General features: G+C 37.2%; 1 protein-coding gene across 9 annotated transcripts in view; it reads left to right on the top strand.

The window, feature by feature from the left end:
- LOC127503456 (CUGBP Elav-like family member 4) overlaps window positions 1–23394 on the top strand; it is a 103220-nt gene that overhangs the window by 26486 nt on the left and 53340 nt on the right. For all 9 annotated transcript variants that reach the window (XM_051877304.1, XM_051877303.1, XM_051877302.1 and 6 more), the window contains exon 2: window positions 3719–3801. In XM_051877304.1, the coding sequence (XP_051733264.1) occupies window positions 3719–3801 (83 nt within the window). The remainder of the gene's footprint in view (window positions 1–3718; window positions 3802–23394) is intronic.

The raw sequence follows: 23394 nt of genomic DNA, 5'->3' as shown, positions 1-23394 counted from the left end.
TGAGCTCTCCCCAACGCTAATGAGTCAGAGTTAATTAAAAAACCCAGTCAGGACTGCGGGAGACACACACATCGACGCACACACTTATACGCAAGCGTACATGGGCTCACCCAACCTGGCCAGGGTTAAACACACAGAGTGGACAGCGGGGAAGAATATTGCTGATTCATGCTGTAGCCTCAGGGGGCCCGTGTGTGTGGACGTCAGCGCGTGAGTCCCTTGTGTGTGTTTAGCGTCCCTGCGGCATTGGGGCTTTTATGGGGAGGCAGGGAGAAAGCTACGCTACTGCTGCTCTCACAGTCTTTTTACTTAGTTCCCTTTCTCCTTTCTGAGGTCACGCTTTTCTTTTAGTATCTACCAAAATAGTTAACAAAATAGTAATCTACTAGATGGACCTGACATGGCAGCGCTTCAACATTGCGCTTTGGGCGACCCAAGTTCGAGTCCCAAATTTCTCGATCCCATCTCCCTCCCTCTCATACTTCACTTCTTCTTGTCTACTCAATAAGGGGAAAATCTTAAAGAAGGATAAAAATGAAACTACTGCTGTCATTAAAAAAGGAGCTAAACAAAATTAAAGAGAGATTCTGAAAGCTTTTTATATTGCATGAAAGAAATCTCTGTACTTTAGATGTGGTCTCATTAGTTAAGATTGGTTAATGAATTAGCTACTACACTTTAAAAAGAATTGTTGGTTTAACTTAAAGTAAGTTACCTGGTTGAAATTAAAAATTCGGATTAATACAATGAAAGCGATTGGTTCAGACAACAGAAACTCAAAGTATTATGTTAAATCAATTGCCTTCATTGTGAGGCCTGCATTGACAGCAAGATCACTTCCTTTTTCAATGCCCAGAAAGCTACTAAAGACATGTGACTACAGAGGTTCAACTGTAATATTATAAAGCGACGAGAATACTGTTTGTGCAGCAAAAATTAAATAACGACTTTATTCAACAATATCTAGTGATGGGCAATTTCAAAACACTGTTTCATGAAGCTTCGATGCTTTACAAATTTTTTGTGTTTTGAATCAGTGGTTCAGTGTTTTGAAATCGCCCATCACTAGATATTGTTGAATAAAGTCGCTATTTGGTTTTTTTGGCACTCAAAAAGTATTCTCGTCGCTTTATAATATTAAGGTTGAACAACTGTAGTCACATGAACTGTTTTAAATATGTTTTTAGTAGCTTTCTGTAGCAGGCGCATGATATTACATGATATTCCTATTAAATAGGAAAAATATTGAAACTCTTTGGTCATTTTTTAACGAGATGCTAACGGTCTAATCAGATTCAATGAACTATGCTAAGCTATGCTAAAAGTGGTACCGCCAGATCCGGAGATCGGCTGAATGGATTCGAAAACGGTAAAACTCAACTGTTTAACTCTAGGGGAGCTGGAAAATGAGCCTATTTTTTAAAAAAGTGGAGTGTTCCTTTAAGGCAACCAGGTAACTTACTTTTTTTAGGTTAAACCAACAATTCTTTTTTAACAGTGCATGAGCTAACAATGAGCAATCATTTTTTTAATCTTTGTTAACGTTAGTAAAAATCATTGTTCATGTTAGTTCACTGTGCGTAAACATATGTTAACAAATACAATTTTGGATTTTAAAAATGTATTTGTAAATGTTGAAATTACCATTGACTTAAGGTTAATAAATGCTGTAGAAGTATTGTTCATTTTTAGTTCATGTTAACTAATTATATTTAACAAATTAAATCTTGTTTTAAAGTGCTACTGAAATCTCATGTAAACTTTTCATAATTTTAGGTTGTTTGTACAATAACTACGGAAGCAGTGGTTAACATGGTAAATTTTTATAAGGGTTGATTTTCTTTCATCACCAAAATGGTTTTATGTTCCTTTTTTGTTAAAAAGAAAAGATTAGCATCTTGCTGCAACAAGGGTTTGTTTGAAAATAAATTAACGTTTTAATTTTCCATTTTGGTTGGCAATCAGTCTTTCCATCTTATCGTCGTTTGTGACACTATTAGCATGCAGGCAGAAATGTCAGCAGCAGATTATCATGTTTACTCAGCATATTAATATATTAGCATTTTTTTAATATTAATGCAAGATTAGCATAAACATTAGCATCCATTAACATGCTTTTGCATATTCAAATTTGCTTACTTCATGTACAAATGCGACGCTAATCGTTTCAGCTTTTGTTCAGTGGTTATTCCACTCTATTCCTATCCCAGTGGGATTTTTGATTAAGTAGACGCTGAAAAGATTCACGGTTGTTTTTAGCAAACTACTTTAGCAGGGTGAGATTAGCATCACGTGAGAGTGAGTGCTTGTTCGTAGAGCTGCATGTTAACACAAATACACATTGATGCAAGTTAGGGCAGATGTTCTGAGGAGGGACAGGAAGATTGTCGTCTTGTCACACTGAACTTAAAGAAGGAGACGTAAGTTGCAGCAAGCCATGAAAGCTGAGAAAAAGATCCTATCGCATCAGGCGTGCTTGGATGAACTGTCTCGTTATCTCACTCTTTCTTCTTACAGATTTTCTCCATAACTTTTTGTTGTTGTTGTTGTTTGGCTTATCCTTGCATTATGCAGCAAATTTTGTTAATTCTAACCTGCTAGAATTTGCAAATCTTGCTTATTGTTTTTCTAAGGAACTTAAAAACCAGTGCTGCATTGTCTCTAAATCTCACATTTGTTGATGTACACATGCATGTGCATGTGTTTTTAGGTCTCAAAACTTAAACATTTGGTGCTCTGTAATGTATTGAACATTGTAGTTGTGAATTTTGCTCATTTAAATGGCATCAAGATAATATTATCTAGTATTTTGTTGAAATCCCAGAGGCATCATTCACATGACTAATGAATATTTATGAATTATTATTATAGTATAACAAAAAATGTAATTAATTAATGAAAATAAATTGTTACGATAAATTATTAATGCATTGTACCATTATAACACATTTAAAATGTTGCTAAAAGCATTTTGTTTTATTTATGGGGCCAGTAAAAATGTTCTCACCTGTAAAAAATACATAATTTATATAGGGTGAATTCAGGTTGATTGGGACACTTTTTCCAAGTCATCTCAATGGCAAAAAGTTTCCCAATCTCACACACACATATATATATGCTCACACATATTTAATTGGTTGGATAATATAATAATATAACTGTCTGTACATAATTTTTATATAATTTTACATAATGTTCAATATTCTGAAGAGTGTTAGTATGAATGCTTTTTTTTTTTTTTTAAACAAAAAAATAATAATCATCAGCTATTTTTTATTGGCCAAAATATCTCAAAGTGCATCCTCATTGTCTGTCAAATTAATGAGCAAGCATACACAAACATACACTGTTAAATGTTGATACCAGCAAGGCCTTGTAGTCAGAAAATTAAAAGAAGCTGCATATTTTCTTCCACACACACACACACACACACACACATACACACACTCTTGTATTTGCGCACGCTCTCCTTCTTTCTCTGGGGAGCGTGAGTGTGTATGGCTGTGGGCATGTGCTCTCAGAACCTCTTCATCTCTCTTCTTTCTTTTATGTCTCTGTGTCTGCTACACAAATGTAATAATATTGTTTTTCTTTCCTGGGTTGGCGAAAACAATATGAAGGTAGAGAGCCCAGCTCTTCTCAAACAGACACCTGCTTGTGTCTCAACCTCTCTGACCTGTCTTTAATTTATCTCTGTCTCTGTTATTTCCTCTCTCAGGCTGTGCCTTCCTCACATACTGTGCAAGAGAATCGGCGCTAAAAGCTCAGACCGCACTTCACGAGCAGAAGACGCTACCTGGGGTAGGTCATCGCGGTCAAACCGCCACATAAATACATGCACAAAAAAACACGTGCACACTAGAACAAATGGGTAGTTGACACAAAATACTTTTGGGAAGTTTGCCATGTGACATGCTAAACAATCTAAAACTATTTTTATAGCTTACATTAATTAAGATCCAACATGGAATATTTGTACTTAAAATTAAATATACTTATATTCAGTTAAGATGCATTGATCAAAAGTACAGTAAATATGTTTAAAAGTTTACAAAAGTATTCTATTTCAAATAAATGCTGTTCTTTTGAACTTTGTTCAAAGAAACCTGAAAATGTGCTTCTGTTTCCACAAAAATATTAACTGTTGTCAGCATTCATAATAATAAGAAATGTTTCTGCAGCAGCAAATCAGCATATTAGAATGATTTCTGAAGGATCATGTGACACTAAAGACTGGAAAAATCAGCTTTACCATAACAGGAATAAATTACGTTTATTTTATAAATAAATTTTAATCTATTAAAACAGAAAACTGTTATTTTATATATTTTAAAAATTATATTTTTTAAATTGTAATAATATTTCACAATGTTACTGTATTTTTGATCAATTGAATGGTTGTGTGTGTGTGTGTGTGTGTGTGTGTATATATATATATATATATATATATATATAGTGCAATGTTATGTGTCATCTACCCAAATTTACATGTAAGTACATTTTAAATTTTAAACACATTATATGCAGGTTTGGCTAGAAGATTTATTTCTGTATATTTCTTGCTGTATATCTCAAAAAGTTAGCCCTCAAAAAATGCTAATTCTTCTTCTTTGGCTGCATTTTCAATGCCGTTCACTCTCTTCTCATACTCTTCCTTCCTTTCCCTCTCTATCTCTCTCTCTTTCTTTCTGGAAGAGCCTTGTACCCAAGGGCAAGAACTACACAGCACCACATTAGAGCTGGCCTATTTATAGTGTCTTTTAGTGTCTCTGAGCATGTGTGTGTGTGTGTGATCGTGCCGTATGAATGTCTGCAGGCACGTGTGTGTGTGTGTGTGTGTATGTATTACTCTGTCACTCCTCTTTAGGTTCAGTACAAACTTGCTGTCCCGCTCTAACATTGTTTGGTTGCAGTGTGTGCGTGTGTTTTGAAGTTTCTCCGTAAGCTCTTGCTCAGCTCGGTTTGGTGTGTTCTGTTTTAATGACGCCTCCAGGGAGAATGACAGTTGCCGTGGCGAACGGAATGCCTTTGATGCGAGTAATTATGACATCATAGATGTTGAATGCAAGGGGAGTCACTTTGCTGTAGTTCCACTTCCTTTCTATTCACTGTGTAAAAACGTGCACACAGCCATACACGTTTTGTTCACCCCCTCCACCCCCACCGCACCAGGAACGTGTAAGTCATCATGTTAGATGTTGACTGTAATAAGAAAAACCCTTGATCGTCTTATTATGAGCACATCTATTTGCACGAAATGCAAACGCAGCAGCTGCAAATGAATTCAATCGAAGGCTCTGCCTATCACAAATGTTTCATAAGAATACTAATTACCCAGAGGAACATTTTATCGCTCGGTTTGCTCATTCAGAGCTCAGGAGACTTAGAGTTCTTGGTTAGGTTTCATTTTTGTCTTTCATTTTTGTCTCGGATGTTTCTCCTATAATTTCTTAAAGGTTTAGTTTACTCAAAAATGAAAATTATCCCATGATTTACTCACCCTCAAGCCATCCTAGGTGTGTGTGACCATCTTCTTTCAGACGAACACAATCGGAGATATATTTAAAAATATCAAATCAATGCGTACGTAAGCTTGTTATTTTACTTTATTAAGTTTTAAATATGGATATTTTTCTTACAAAAACCCATCACTTTGGTTCAGAAGGCTTTTATTAAACCTCTGGAGCAATATGGATTATATTTATGATGGATGGATGCATTTTTTTGGCTTCAAAACACACCCCCTGTTCACTACCATTAGAAAGCTTGGGAGAGCCAGAATATTTTTTAAATATATCTCTGATTGTATGCATCTGAAACAAGATAGTCATATACACCTAGGATGGCTTGAGGGTAAGTAAATCATGGGATAATTTTCATTTTTTGGTGAACTATCCCTTTAAGAGATGTAAAAAGGTGAAAATGCAACGTGTAGTATGAGTATAGAGCTGTAAAATATATGTGGATAGTACAGCTGAGATCATTTGGATTTGGGAGAATTTAATGAGAAATTTTTGAGATCTTAAGCCGCTTTTCCACCATCAGGCCAAACTGTTCTCTTTGCTTAACCTTTCCGTTCCGTGCCAATCCAACCCAGCCGGTACGGATATGTTTCATTTTCCACTGTGGGGAAAATGCATTAGTCATTACCTTGGTAATGCAAGAGTTTGCAGACGATTTGAGATGTAAATAGTGGCCACGTTATGGAGGATGATCAGAAATTTCTTTTAATTTTGTTATTAATTTGTTTACGTCGCTCAAGTAGCGCGCTTAGCCAGCTACAGAGAAACTGGTAGCCAGGAAACAGGCAAGTTCGTAGTATAATTGAGATACTATTATAGTTTTTTATTGTTAATACAGTAGTCAACATTTGAAGTGGATCAAAAAAGTTAATCAAAGGAGGTTTTAGGACATTGATGAAAGGTTTTGATCCACTTTAAATGTTGACTACTATATTTTGATTTAGTTTTTATTTTTATATGTTCCATTTTCATTTTAAATTTAAAGTTTTGTCTGTCTTACTTTTATTTTAATTTTAATTAGTTATTTTAGTACAATCAAGTTAATCTAAAAGGAAATGAGAAATATTGCCTTGCCATTTTTTATTTTTTTATTTATTTTTTTTATTTCAAGGTAAAAATGTTTTTTTTTTTTTTATCATTTAAATTTTAGTTAAATATAATAACTGGAACAATCTGAGATATTTGATTGATATATAGAATATATGCAGAAATCTCCATTTGTTCCTCAATTCAGGTCATTTTTCTCTTGGGGAAACAGCTTATTTTTCTTATTGAATGAGCCATCATGGCCACTCCAAAATTGAGTAACACATTTATATTGTGAATAACAAATGCTTAAGTAAACAAAGAAAGAGAGGCAGGAAGAGAAAGAAGAATAAATAAGTCTGAAGTGATGAAAAAAGTGATTGGAACGTTTTATGTGTTTTATCTTCAGGAGAATCTTGAGCCATCCTCCATCTCTTTTCCTTTCTTTCTCTTTCTGCCCCCTCTCGGCCTTTATGCAGTAATCTCTCTCATTTTTCCACTTCACTTGACAGCTTGATGGTTTTTAGGAAAGTGGTTTTTATGTTAGAAAGTTCTGTCAAGTGCAAGAAGGCCCCCCAAGCTCAAGTCAGGAAGAGACAGAAAGAGCCAAAAAGAGTGGGCTGTTGTTGGACCTTCAAAATCACAGTTCATTGGCAGAGTCACTCCAAATGAATGATGTAAAAACACATTTGTGCCTGTTAGCTTAAAACCTGACTCTCTGTGACGGTTTCTTTTGTTTTGTTAGGGATCCACTCACTGACTAAAATTGCACAAACATTTATATTGTGCTTATCGAGCATTTCTGCCATATTTGACATCACAATATTGCAGCTATAAAGCAATGCAGGACAGAATATAGTGTTTATAGGTGTAATTTGGTTTAAGGTGTATTACCTACTGAAATGATACAGAAAATCAGCCATTTGTACCTTATATTTATGGGGGGTTATTACATATAGGTATATGATCATTTGTCATATTTTCTGGGCTATATTCTACACTTTTATACTTCGCATAATGTTATTTAAGGGTCTTAATTTAGTTTTATACAACCAATTTTCCACTCTTTCTGACCTTTAAACCAGCTGTTTTGGTACTGTATCTTTAAGACGTTTATTTGTAAATTACTTACCATGATTGATTATCCCGGCATGCAGGTTTAGTTTCATTCATGAAGTTGCTGATAATGAAATAGCCATTTATTAAGTAAACATGGGTGATCTTATGTTAATGTGCTATGATCTTTTGAATAACATTTTGCACACATCAGAACTGAAGCTTAAAGTGTAACTTCACCGATTTTCAAACCACTTTGTATTGTTACAATGTTGGCAGAATATGAAAATGAACAGTGTTTACTCGTTCTTCATGTTACCTGGAGTGATGTCTCCATATTTACGATACTTTGCGGCTTTTAGCCACTGCCTGCAAGCAAAATAACTCACTCCTGCTAAATGTTCTTGCACCCAGGAACAATACAAGTTGACACCATTATGACTAAAAGTTTTCTAAGAAGTATTTTCTACTAAAGCACAGCGGTATTTGAATAAGTGCGGTATTTGGTAAGTATATCCATAGCAGAATGCTGGGAGTGGCCTTGGACAACAACATGCCCAGTGCATTATGGGTGTTGAAGTTTGCCCAGTGCATTATGGGTGTTGAAGTATACTAAAACTGTTTTAAAAGATGACAGTTTTTGAAGCTATAATATTGTGTTTCACACAGAGATTATAGAAAGGGGGAGATTTTTTTTGTTGGGGGCGATAGCAGTGACAAGGCAGGCCATGCTCTCATGCACACAGCATTTATTAAAATCTCTTCCGGCCACTCTCATACTACAGTATGATGCCTCAGAAGCACTCTATTGATTTTGGCACTGGGCCTCATCAGCAGGAGGGTGTGTATACACACCCACAGCCGCTCTCTCGTTCACGTTTAAATACACACACGCACGAGTACAAACGGAGCAGCTATTACTCACTGGAACGCACACAAATGCAAAATGTTCACAAATACGCATTCATGCAGATGAATATTCATGTGAAAAATATTTGCAGGAGACTCAAGCTGTAATGCTTGTTGTGGCATAGCCACACACAGATACACACCATGGTTATGTTCAAAATGGAATACTACTAGTATACTGTGCATAGTATATGCTATCATTTTAAAAGTAGTGCGCAAAACAATATGAACAATTCAAACAGCTACATCGTTGTCACATTAAAATGCAAGTTAATTTCAGCAAGCACTATCCAGTTATTTCATAAATAAATCCAGTTATTTTGCATTTTTAATAATTTTAATGTTGCCATGCTGTTTTTTTTACGCCGGACTGCTTCACAAACGAGGGTCAATTCAATGCTGGATTTGCACAAAAGATTAACATGACGGCACATGCTAGTCAATGAGTTGAATCAACTCCACAGCAACTACATAAATTTATCCACTAACCGTTCAGAAACGTTCAGATGCATTCTAAAAGTTGTAACTTCTTCCTGAGTCTCTCCATCAGTGTCCGACTCCGGTTTGAACAATGTAAGGCTGAACACCGTTACTGAATCGTCATTTTGGCTGTGTGAGATTCTCCAGCTTTGTTGTTGTTGAGCAACCGAAGCGCGAGCTGTTAAAGCTCCGCCCTCTTTTGGAAAGCGGGCAGGAGCAGCAGCTCATTTGCATTTAAAGGGACACACACAAAAACAGCGTGTTTTTGCTCACACCTAAATAGGGGCAAATTTAACAAGCTGTAATAAATGATCTGTGGGGTATTTTGATCTGAAATTTCACAAACACATTCTGGGGACACTAGAGACTTATTACATCTTGTGATAAGGGGCATAATAGGTCCCCTTTAACTTACGACAGCCTGATTAAATAATGAAGTTAAAATTCAAGGTTCAGAGAAGGAGGAGGCAGGAAACCGGCGAATGTTCAATGTAAAGTTTTTGATAACGAAATTAACAAACAACAAAATGGAAGTAAGCAGCAGCCCCTCACGAACGACTACTGCATATAAACAGAATAAAACACAAAATAAATGTCCCAAACCTGGTACTCTCTAGTCACTGTCAGCACTCCTCCTTTATCCTTCCGGATCTCCTCCCTGGGACTCAAGACTGGTGTGTCACGAAGGTCTTTAACATTCGCTCCCACGACTCTCGGCCGGGTGTTCATCACTACAACATAGTTCTTGTCCGTTTGTCAGAATACTGTAAAATGTCAAGTTGATCGCATTGCATTATGGGATTCAGTATTTCACACAGTGCACTCTGGTTGCACGTTCTGGCAAATGTTGCATCATTCGGATACTCACGCATACAGAAAACTGGCACAGTATGCACTGTATACACACTGCATGCTATTTTCTTTCAGAAATAGTTAGTATTCCATTCTGAACATACCCAAAGATAAACCTACCTCACCTCACCTCCCACGTACACGCACATATTTCTAGACAAAAAATGCACACACCCACTCAAAAATATGTATTATAAAGCACGCATTCATACTCTCAAACACATAAATGGACTGTCCATTGACCCCCTAATAGTCAATACTGACAGTCTGTGGATAAGGAAGCACGACGTGGATCAATGCCTCATTTTGTAAGTCATAAAGGTGTACACACGCACACACCAGCTCTGATCTCTGTATGAACCTGAGTCATGCCTCCAGGAACAGAGATGAAATGGGAATAGAGGGAAGAAAGAGAGGATTGAAAGGCATGAAGGGAAGAAAGAAAGAAGGACAGAGGCAGGCGATGTGGCTCTTTGCTCTGATTTCTGTTCATTTACTCACTTTCTCTCTGGCGATTGTGCGATATGCTACAGACCCAGAAATCCATACCATTGACCAACCGCGTGACCTACTTTTGTGGCAGCTCTTTCAATAAGTCTGCCTACTGGTCAATATAGACCTGTTCCCCAAGAGAGGCCCGGGGGAAAAAAGGGAGTGTGAAGACCTTTGAATGTGTTGTGTTTTAAACTGATGTAATTGCTGTGTTAATCTTCCAGTACAAATAAAAAGATTGGACTCAGTAGTATAATATTATTAGTATAATTAGTAAAATAGTATAATATATAAAATTAAAATCATGAATGTCTTTACTATCATTTAATGCATCCTTGCTGAATTAAAAATAGTAAATAACGCAAACTGAAGTGTGGGAATGATGTCATGACCTAAAAATGCAACTTACAACTTATATAACAACATATATTCGATCTTAGGTGCATCCTGGAGTGATTTTTAAACATTATTGAATTTCAAATGTGAAACTTGTTGACTGATTTCTCTTCACTACCCTTTTCAACTCATCTGTTTATTTAAAAAATCATAATAAATGTTTAATTTTTAGATAAAATATTTAAGATATATTTTGTGAAGATATTTATATGTAGCCACAATTTTTTAAATACTGTTCAAGAGATTGGGGTCACACATTTATTTATTTATTTATTTTTTGCATTCAATTGTTCAAAAGTGATAGTAAAGACATTTATTTATAATTGTACAAAAATGTCATTTTTAAATAAATACTGTTTTTAACATTTATTCTATTCATTAAAGAATCCTGAAACGATGTATCATATTTTTTTGCACAACTTTTGGGCTAGTTCACCCAAAAATGAAAATAATGTCATTTATTACTCACCCTCATGTCGTTCTACACCTGTAAGACCTTCGTTCATCTTCAGAACACAAATTAAGATATTTTTGATTAAATCCGATGGCTCAGTGAGGCCTGCATTCAAAGCAATGATATTTCCTCTCTCAAGATCCATAAAGGTACTAAAAACATATTTAAAACAGTTAATGTGAGTACAGTGGTTCAATATTAATATTATAAAGCGACGAGAATACTTTTTGTGCACCAAAAAAACAAAATAACGACTTTTCAACAATATAGTGATGGGCCGATTTCAAAACACTGCTTCGGAGCTTTACGAACTGAATCAGTGACTCGGATCTCCTATCAATATCCTATTAAACTGCTGAAATCACGTGACTTTGGCGGTCCGAGTCACTGATTCGATTCGCAAAGCTCCGAAGCAATGTTTTGAAATCGGCCCATCACTATATTGTTGGAAAGTCGTTATTTTGTTTTTTGGCGCGCAAAAATATTCTCGTCGCTTCATAATATTAAGGTAGAACCACTGTACTCGCATGAACTGTTTTAAATATGTTTTTAGTAGCTTTATGGATCTTGAGAGAGGAAATGTCATTGCTGAGAATGCAGGCCTCACTGAGCCATTGGATTTAATCAAAAATACCTTAATTTGTGTTCTGAAGATGAATGAAGGTCTTAAGGGTGTGGAACGACATGAGGGTGAGTAATAAAATGACATTATTTTCATTTTTGGGTGAACTAACCCTTTAAGTAAAACTTATAGATGCACTTATGTGATTTAACTTGTGTTATAATACACTAGATTCAAATAATAAATGACATTATTTTCATTTTTGGGTGAACTAAAAGCAACCCTTTAAGCAACACAACTGTTTTCAATGTTGATAATAATAAAAAAAAATATTATCACCAAATCAGTATATTAGAATGATTTCTGAAGGATCATGACACTGAAGACTGGAGTAATGATGATGAAAATCCAGCTTTACCATCACAGGAATAAAATGACATTTTAAAATGTATTCAGATAATAAAAGATATTTTAAATTGTTATAATATTTTACAATATTACTGTTTAACTGTATTTCTGATCAAATAACTGCAACCTTGTTCAGCAGAAGAGACTTCAAAAAACATAAAAAAAATAAATAAAAAATCTTACAGACTCCAGACTTTTGAATGGCCATGTGTACTCTATTTATATAACATAATTGAGATAATTTCAAGTATTTAAACTTAAAAGATTGAGAAATATAATTTAAAGGCAAGTGTGTCTTAACGTTTGACTGCAACATTAGATATAATATACTTTGCTTAAAAATGTTTATAATTTATTTTGCCTTGTGACATTTTTTTAAAATGAAAATTAAGCCCTTTTTTCAGAAATCCTCATTACTGTAATGAAAAAAATGTATGCTTAAATTGTAAAATATTTATACATAATGGCAGTATTTCTTGTACTACCATATTATGCTAATTTAATTATGTTAAAACCATAGTTGTGGTATATAGTATGTGGAATAGCTATATAAGAGTGACAGTTGTCATTTAAATTTAAAAATTCCAAATATCATTATGGTCTATATTTTCTTTATGCAAAATATGTTTTCTGTTTTGGGGTGAGATGTCTCCTGAGCAAGTTTTCATGAGATTCACCTCATCTCTCTCACACACGCTCTGAATTGACCTCGTTCTTGGAAGAGAACCTTCCTCAGAATCACCTGCGAGTTCACAGTCCTTACATAATCACTCACAGCTCACAGTGATTAAACCTGAGAATCCGTCGCTGAGAGAGACATTTTGACAGATACTCGTCTGTCGTCGTGAAAAATAGATGCTCTTCTTCTCAACTTGTAGAGCTCGCTGCCTCCACTGTGGGGGCCTGCTGTACTGATTACAACATTATGTAATACGGAAGAGACGCTCTATATCGAGAATTCAGTGTGAAAAATGCTTGTGACAGCACAGTGGCCCAGGAAGGAGGGAAAAAAATACAAATTTCCTTTGCAGCCGATGTCGTGCTGACTTTGTCTAAACACTGTGCGGGTGCCCGGAGCGGATGAGACAATAGGTACGTTGACATATCCACTCATAATAGCCTCGTCGAGCAGACAGCAGTTGCGTGTGGTGATTTGTTACTGGTTAATACGACTGTGCTGTGGTCGGAGCCATATGCCGGCAGAATAATAAACTTTACAGTGGAGGACATTTGTCCGATGCGATTGGTTTTATTGAAGGACGCATTTTCACAAATCTTATTCGAGCCCCGGTAGCGCAACAGTTTGGTAGCCGGGGCAAGCGGACACAACAACAACAGCGACGCGGGAATAAAAGCGCAATTGCAGGCCACGACTTGGCTGCCTTTTAATTATTGATGGCCACTTCGGCTCTGCATTGGGCAGTAATTGCATTACAGGTCACTTCTCAATAGCAATCTGTGAAAGTTGTGGTGATGTGTGCTGGGAGGCGATCGATAGGTGCTGTCCAGGGTGCTGGATTCAGACACACTTTCTCTCTGTCTTCTTTCTCTCTCTTTCTCACTCATTCTACTGTCTGCTGTCTGATTCTCACCTGTTTTCTCCACATTCACGGTCCCTCTGTGGTGGCCTTTATGCTTGAAGCTCTTAGTCAGTTGGAAATCTTTCATCTCTTTTCAAGATTAAAAGAATTTTCTGAATTTTACGCTGCTGTATGTGGGCAGCGAATATCATACAGCACTTAAACAGGTGTATCTTTGTGCAAAAATAAGCTGCTGTTTTTTTATTATTATTATTATTATTAAAAAAACATTTATTTAGCCCTATTATGACTGGACTAGTTTTCCCTGAGGAGGTCTGACTTTATTTCTGCCTGAATTGATTTATATATTTATTTATTTTTTTATTTTTCTGGTGACACAACCTCTGTGAAAATTGAGTAAATCTCATTTCATCCAATTAGCAGTGACTGTGATTGTGGTATTTTATTTTTGCCCAGCATTTCTGATTTATTTTGACCTTCTTTGAATACCATTACTAAAGCAAAATTTCTTTGCTTGTTCATTATGGATTTCTTATTTATTTTTCTGGGTACAACCAGCAAAACAGTTCATAGTTCAAATACTGCTGGCATCTCTCATGTAAAAAGAAAAAGAAGGAAATCTGATCACAGACTGCTCAGAATGGCCACTATAGGAAAAACTCATTTGATGTTCATCCACAGGTGCATATTGACTGTTTTAGAATGGCTTATTTTACAATGGCTGAAACTTTGTATTAATAGCACTTCTCATGTTTATTTCCTCTTTAGATGAATTGCTTGTTGTATTCCTCAGTTGTAAGTCACTTCGGTTAAAAGCGTCTGCTAAATGAGTAAATGTGAAATGTAAATGTTAAATCTGGTTTTGTATATATTTATATGGTAACACTTTACAATAAGGTTCAGTTTAGTTAAAGGGGACCTATAGTGCCCCTTTTACAAGATGTAATGTAAGTTTTGGTGTCACCAGAATGTGTTTGTGAAGTTTCAACTCAAAATACCTCACAGATCAATTATTATAGCTTGTCAAATTTGCCCCTATTTGGGTGTGAGCAAAAACACGCTGTTTTTGTGTGTGTCCCTTTAAAAGCAAATGAGCTGCTGCTCCCTGCCCGCTTTCCAAAAGAGGGTGGAGCTTTAACAGCTCATGCTTTGGTTGCTCAACAACAACAAAGCTGGAGAATCTCAAGCAGCCAAAATGACGATTGTCAGTAACAGTGTTCAGCCTTACATTCTTCAAACTGGAGTCGGACACTGATGAAGAGACTCAGGAAGAAGTTACAACTTTTAGAATACGACTGAACGTTTCTGAATGGTTAGTGGATAAATTTATGTAGTTGCTGTGGAGTTGATTCAACTCATCGATTAGCATGTGCCGTCGTGTTAACCTTTTGTGCAAATCCAGCGTTGAATTGACCCTCGTTTGTGAAGCAGTCCGGCGTTAAATGACGGCATTGCAACAATACTTTACTACAACAACTCTTCCTCTGATTCAACTCTTCTTTTGTTGCATGTTCCCGGGAGCTGGGTTTATGTAAATTTTGGGGTTTGTGATGTCACCAACCCAAGAAGAAGCTCGTTGTAGTCCCTTACCAGCCATTTGTTGTAGTCCTTAAAAAGCGATTTCTGCAAAAGAAAATATCTCCCTTTGCATTGAACTTTGAGCGTCATAACTTTGCAGATGTTGTTTATGCTCTAACAGCAAAATTACACACTAACTAAAGTTAAAAAAGTGAAATCATAATCAACCACCCCTTTAATGGTTAAAGGATTAGTTCACTTTCAAATGAAAATTACCCCAAGCTTTACTCACCCTCAAGCCATCCTAGGTACATATGACTTTCTTCTTTCTGATGAACACAATCGGAGATATTTTAATAAATATCCTGAGGAATCCGAGCTTTATAATGGCAGTGAGTGATACCAACTAATATGAGCTGAAGAAAGTGCCTCCATCCACATCCATCCATCATAAACATACTCCACACGGCTCCAGGGGGTTAATAAAGGCCTTCTGAAGTGAAGCGATGCATTTGTGTAAAAAAAATATCCATATCAATTAGGGATGTGATGGTGAGAAAATTTTCCCACGGGTTAATCGACATGAGACAACACCGGTAATACCGGTGTCACCGGGGGGCGGGGCCTCTACCTCTTTTTTTTTTTTTTTTTAAACCACTTATGGGGCTGTTCACATATCGCGTCTAAAAACGCGTGGAAAGCGGCCACGCGCTTCTCCTTGTTTCCAAAGCGCTTGCGCTCTCGTGGCGTCTGTCATTGCTATGCAACCATGAACTGCGTTCTCCACTACGAGGAATGTTTTTGACATGAAAAATAAAACAGCTGTAAAACTGTACAGCTATGATCAGCTCTTCGGCTGAGCTTTCGATGTTTTGTTACGGAAAGGCCGACTTGCACTTTCAAATTAACAGCAATTGCTTGAATGGTGGGTTACTCTTACTGAAAAACACTCGACAAAACGGACATTTTGGCATAATTTGTGTGTGTTACGGTTCATTAAGAGCAGAAGAGAACTCGATACTGGCGCGCGCGCGTTATGTGTGTGCGTGTGTGTGTGTGTGTGTCACATAGGCAGGACATTCACAGACAGCGCGTTCTCTTTTGCTTTGTCGCGCTTGAATGGTTTAAAAGCATTAGCATGAATAAGAGCTTCATCATATAATGCAGAAAACGGATACTACGTTAATAGCATTAAATGCAAATACTTTTAACGCGTTAAAGTGGGAAAAAAAATTAACCTCGGTGCCGCGGTGGGAAAGTGATGAAACCGGTGTTGCAACTGAACACCGGTAACACCGACTACTGTAGCAAGCCTAATATCCATATAAGTTATGAAGTAAAATATCTAGCTTCCGCCAGACCAACTTTTGTATTCAACTTAGGAAGAAAGTGTAAACTGGCGTTGCGTCAGTTAAGCTTTTTTTGTAAGTTGAATAGCGAAGGCGTAGGACGTAGCGTAAGCTTTGTGAACTACTAGAGTTTTACACTTTCTTCGTAAGTTGAATATGGAAGACGGTCGGGCGGAAGCTAGATTTTTTACTTCAAAACTTGATAAATATGGATTTTTTTTTTTTTTACACAAACACATCGCTTCACTTCAGAAGGCCTTTATTAACCCCTCGGAGCCGCGTGAAGTATGTTTATAATGGATGGATGTGGATGGAGGCACTTTCTTCGGCTCATACTCACTGCCATAATAAGATGTGTCAGGATATTTATTAATGTAACTCTGATTGTGTTCATCAGAAAGAAGAAAGTCATATACAGCAAGGAGGGCTTGAGGGTGAGAAAAGCTTGGGGTAATATTCATAACACAGGCATACTCAGAATGGGCATCGTTGTGGGCCTTGCCAAACTACACGCATTTCCTTTCTCCTCTATCGCTGTCATTTCACCTGCCGTTGCACCCTTGTCTCTGCCCAGTCCACACTTAATTTCTTTTGCTGTCTGTCACACATTTGCTGTGTCATCCTGTCTCTCTTCTTCCTGTTCTCCTGCTGTACTTTGTTCTATCTCTGTCCCCTTCTTTCTCTCTCTCTCTTTCAGAGCTGAGAGTTGAGGAGACAGTAGATTTTGCATGCTCTAAATACACTCACTACGTGTGGCTCTCTGTGTGTGTTTTGCTATGGTGTCATCCAGGGATGTGAGGCAGGAGGAAGCAGTGTTTGTTAAATCATGATTTCGTGGCCACAGGAGGGGAGGGGTGAAGGGATAGAGGCTTGGAGAGATCAGGCCAGAGTGTGTCCAGGCAGCTTGGCAGACATCTAAGCCTCCTGCTCTATTTGTTCTTCCCTCCATCCCTGTCTCTCTTTTTTCCCTCCATCCATTTCTCTGTCTCCTGGCTCGTGGCTTATTCTGTTTCTTCTTATTGTCCTCTTTTTCTGTGTGGGGTGTCTCTTACTTATTCATTTCAGAGGCAGTACTTTGGATTGCTCTGTGCTTCATCTCCCATGCGTTGTTGTGCCATGTTCTTCCCAAGCACTGCTTTATGCTGCTTCATGGTCTTTTTTGCACTGTGTTGTTCTATGTTGTGATTTTTTTTTTTTTTTTTTAAACTGTTGTACATACTGTTCCTGACTTGCTTTATAGTGCCTAAATAGACAGCTGTCTTCTAAGGGAGCATCCTGACAGATAACGAATAACATGGGTGGAATGCGCATATAGATATATATATATATATATATATATATATATATATACAGTCAAACCAAAATGTATTCAGACACCTTGAACATTTCATTCAATACAGTTTATTCTCTGTAGTTTAAAAAAATGGTAATAAAATATGACATATCTCAGAGTTAAACTGTGTCAGAAAAAATTAATCTTAATTAAGTCAGATAACACTTAAGCAAAACATGGTCAGGTCAAAGTGTCTGAATAATTTTTGGTTCCAAATTTTTATAAATTTTTCTGATAGTCCACTGAATTTTTGAGTATAATATGTCAGTTTACTTTATTTTGCTATCCTCACTTACATAAATGAACTATAGTGTCCTGCACCCACTAGTACAAATATTAAAAAAATTATATCTAGTGTCTGAATAATTTTTGTTTTTTATATATATAATTTATGTAATCATATATATATATATATATGTGTGTGTGTGTGTGTGTGTGTGTGTGTGCGTGCTTGTATGTATATTTGTGTGTGTATAATACATTTTGTGGTGTTTGATAGTGAAATATAGATTTTATTGACCCTAAGATTATTTTACAAAAGAGAAATTTGATCAAAAATGCATTTATAATGTTACAAACGATTTTATTCTAAATAAATGCTGTTTTTATGAACTGTCTATTCATCAAAGAATCCTGAAAAAAGTATCACAGTTTCCACAAAAATATTAAGCAGCACATCTGTTTTCAACATTGACAATGATAAGAAATCTTTCTAAAATAGTAAAATAGACAACAGTTATTTTAAATTATATTTCACAATGTTAGTGATTTTACTGTAAAAGAATAGTCTTTTTTCAGAAATATTTTAAAAATCTTACATGGATGGATGGATAGTCATTTTATGTATATTTTGTAATTAATTTTCATGTCATTACATTTATAATCAAAAAATATAATGATCTAAATGTTTTTACAGATATTTCTCGACTCATTCACCATCTTGATGAATATTTTACTGAGTTTGTCAAAATGCATTCTGAAATTGACTTCAGAAGATACAGCAATGCTGTAGAATTTGCCCAGAATTAAGCATCTTAGAACGCAAGAAGGCCTTTATTATTAACAGTTTCCATGTTGGAAGTGTGCCTATGATACTTTAAAATGATGACTTGGTAGGCAGTTCACTTCATGGTAGATGACTTGGTAGGCAGTTCATGTTTTGGAACAGAGCTCTGATTTCTCATGCCGAGCTCGGTTGTAATGCGTTTTGTGCTCTTTGGTAATGATCTGCAGGATTGTACTGCGCAATTCTGCGTTATGCTCTTTGATTTTGTCTGAGGTACAAAATCCAAATTTATAGAGAATTTCAAATATGTTTAAACGTCAATCCACCGTTTTCCCGTGGTCTATCCTTTGGTCTTAAATGTGTAACTCATTCAGCTCTGGCCTGTTTGCGATTGTGTGTGCTTGATGCTGCGTGTTCAAACTGCCAGACTGTGCTCAATGAGGCTTCTCCTTTGCTCTGACTTCCTGCCGCGGGCGTCCTTTCGGTTAGCCAGTCAGCATCGTGTATGTGTGCGCGCGCATTTGTAAGTGGAATCTGGACTTGATGTTTTTTTGATTGCGGGTACATATCTAGCAGTGTGTTTTATTGATAACTTATCAATATCACATCACATTCATTTAATAACAAGCAGGGCCTTATCAGGAGTATTCATCTATGATATTCAGCTTCTTCTGTGAAGTTCACCGCAAACTGGGTCTCCTCTCCTGCACACTCTTTCACTCTTCACCTTTCCGCATGGCAGAGCAATGTCTCTCTCGCTCAGTCTCTCTCGCTTTTTCTCTTCGTCTCGTCACTTACAACCCTTTGCTTACACCCCTCCTCCTATCTGAAAGTAATTTAACAGCTCTGGACGTCAGATGTGTCAACTTCTGTTAACTGTTTCCCCCTCTCTCTTTTGTTTTACTCACATACTCGGTGGACCCTCGTTCAGATGTCCAGCCCTCAGTGATGAGACAGGGATTTCTCAGGTCCATTATTAGTCAGATCAGCAGCTGAGAGGTGTGCTAGCTAAGTGTTGATTAATATGCAGCATTAGCATTTCTGCTAAAAACATCGACTGCTGCTACTGCTGCCTTCAAGTCCTCCTGGGAGGTTGGGTAGTCATACTTATGGCATGAGCATTCAAGAGATTTTGATCGGAATAAAGTGGATGTGTTGGGCAATTTTATATTGCATTATTTTTCACATCCTGACAAAGACAGAATGCTTTCAGCACAAAATGAAGAGCAAAACATCCACTTTAGCTGTGTAGCTGATGCTTTATGTGTATTACATCATTCTTGTATGCCACAGAAAAATGGAACAAGTCTGTGTACACATATATATATATATATATATATATATATATATACACACATACATATATATCACATATCACACACAACTTACAATTTTATATGTATAAATATATATGAATTATATAAAAACATATATATATATATATATATATGTGTGTGTGTGTGTGTGTGTGTGTTTTACAGTATGGGTTCGGTACTCTCTTTAAATAAATTCAGTTATAATTAACATTTTCTTAAGAATACAAAAATCTATCTCAGCTAATGCTGTAAACTATATAAAGGGAGCCCTTTCTTACACATTACTATAATATTAAAGGTTACAATTAACAACAGAGCCCAAACTATTAAATTCAGTTGCTATTTATTTTTAGATATAATAATCAACACTCAAGAACTAACATGCTGTGGACACTAAATGACTTGCCTGAGGTAAATGTAATGCTACGTGAGATATTATTCTCAAGCTGTTTTATTAATGTTTTTCTGTGGTTGAAACGCTGGTTGAGAGATTACACATAAACATATCTATGCAAAGATCGTCTGTTCTTCTTCTGCACTTTTTCCTGTTGTGGCAGTTAGCGCCCCCTTCTGGATTGGAGTGTGGATCGCCTATGACCGACTGTATTCGTCGTCTGACTGTATGCACCAAACCATGACGTCTGTATTTGACGTTTCGGGATGAATACATGTACTGTTACACCCCTAATATATATATATGCAAATTACAATATATGTATAGATGAATATATAGTTATATATGAGGAAATTCTAGAAGTAAAAATAAAAAATTCTTCTATCGATCACTGGCCTGTGATTCACATCATTCGAATTTGCATATTGTTACGTGTTAAGATGCCATGGCAAGTTACAAGTTGTGAAAATACAGACCGTCCGACATGACTTGCATCTTAGTGAACCTCCTGATGGGTTATCAATCACACAGTAGCCATAACCTTCCCCAGTGTCCCCTCTACCCAAATCTGATAAAGTGGCTTCATGGTCACATGACCCTAACTGTCTTTCTTCATCCATACTGACCTTACCCACATGTGCCATTCACACTCTTCCATGTGTCAGTCCTGTAGCTTTATTACCCTCTCTGCAGAGTGAGCTATGAGCGGATTATGCTGTCTTACCCTTCTGAGCTGGGTTCTCTGATTAGACCTGTCCTCCCGTCAGACCCTTGGAACCTGGTTAAGTCCCCTCAGTGCCAGAGGATCATCAGCAGCCTTTCACTGCATCAGCACAGCGGCTCAAGGTCACAGCTCTCCGAACCTCAAGCCTTGACCTATTGGCCCCGTGATATGACACATCCCCTGCTGATACTGTACGGCTAAACGCTATTGGCTCCAGCAGAGAAGATAGAGAGAGCCACACTCTCACAAACTCAACGACACTACCAAAACTCTGGTGTGCCTTGGCACCTGCAGCAGAGTACTTTATGAATCAATGTCACTCCCAGTGAGAAGAAAATGACTACGTTGCAAAGGAGAAGAGGGCTGGAGTGGAGGCGGAGAGAAAAATCACTTTGATGGATTGGCCCCTCATGGGACAACCTTGTAATGTTTTTGGACAGGAACCCAACTCCAAAAAGCTTTCTTTTTCTGTGTTCGTACAATTGCGTACAAGTCTGGCTGCAAAACTTGAATGCAGCAGCTACAGATGCCGGCTTATGACACGGAACAGAGAAAGTAATTAAGAAGGGTGATTAAAAAGGGAGACCTAGTCCTACCCCACACTGAGGCTTTTGGGTCCTCTAATTGCCTGGTGCCAAATAAATGATGGTCGGAGATGTATGAGATGCCGGCATGTGGCAGAGTCCTGGCACGCCGGCCTCGGCGCAGAATGATGATGCGTACGACAGCACCAACAGTGAATGGCGCAGACCGATGAGTCACAGAGAAGCATAGCCGCACGGGGGCTCTGACACACAGATGGTGCAACCTGTACATCATTACAGGCCTGGATACTGCGTGGAAAATGTTAAGGACAGCTGCTAAATTAGACTGACTAATGAATGCAGAGTGGCAGCAAAATGGAGGGAGGGTTTTAAAATGAAATGTTGAAAAATGACTGTTAGGGGAGACTGGGGCTAGTTGTCACACAGGATTTTGTTGTGAGAAGGGCTGTTTGTAACTTTAAGGTTTCGAGTCAAATTAATTTGTATATTGCTTTGTTTTTTGTTTATTTTATTTTTTTTATTACTAGATGTTTCTAAAGAGCCTATAATATGTTGAATAATGGCATGTCCAATTGTAATAACCTATTGTTGGAGCATGTTGTCATGGAAGGTGACAACATTTGTTGAATCAACTGTACAGCATGTTTTTTTGTTTGTTTGTTTGTTTGTTTTTCCTGGGCAATTATGGTGTAAATATTTTTGTATCCAAGACTTTACGGTTTGTGTCTGTACAGAAGCTGACTTTCAAAAATAAACTCACTCTGAGAAATGAACTTGCCTCGGTCCCCCTTGTTTTTTGATGGAACGTGTAACAGCACAGAAAACACCAATAGAGAAAACAAATTGTCAAGAATATGTGGGAGCGGTGTCTATGTTTTGCACACAAGTAATGGACAAAATCATTTGGAGGTCAGATTGAATATGTGCAAAACTGACAATGCACACACACACATTTACAAATGCAGTCTCTGCAAACAGAGCGATAAGCAGGGAGACGCAGATAAAACTGTGTGAATGCTTGTTTGCATACTGCCTCCATCACAAGCATGTTGGCTTAAAACACACACAGACACACACACACACACAGTGATGTGTTTCCCGGTCACAGCAGGCGAGCATGTTCTGCTGACACATTGAACTCATAACAATGACTGAAACAGGATGAGCGGGTAACCACAGAGACACAGACTGTGGGGTGAATTTTCTAAACAGTTGTGCCACTTTTCTGAGTAGCATTGCAATACAAAAACCAAAAAGTGTCTTCGCAAACTGCCCACAGTACTGTTTCACCTTTTTACAGTGAGCATTTAAATTGTCATTGTCATTCTTTTCAGTATAAACACCTCCTTTTGGATGGATGGACAGACGAACAATGGATGGATGGATGGACGGACAGATGATGGATGGATGGACGAACGGACAGACGATGGATGGATGGATGGATGGATGGATGAACGGACAGACGATGGATGGATGGATGGATGGATGGATGGATGGATGGACTGATGATA

This window comes from Ctenopharyngodon idella, chromosome 21, assembly GCF_019924925.1.
Source record: "Ctenopharyngodon idella isolate HZGC_01 chromosome 21, HZGC01, whole genome shotgun sequence".
Lineage (NCBI taxonomy): Eukaryota > Metazoa > Chordata > Actinopteri > Cypriniformes > Xenocyprididae > Ctenopharyngodon > Ctenopharyngodon idella.
This window is presented reverse-complemented; position numbering and strand designations above follow the sequence as displayed.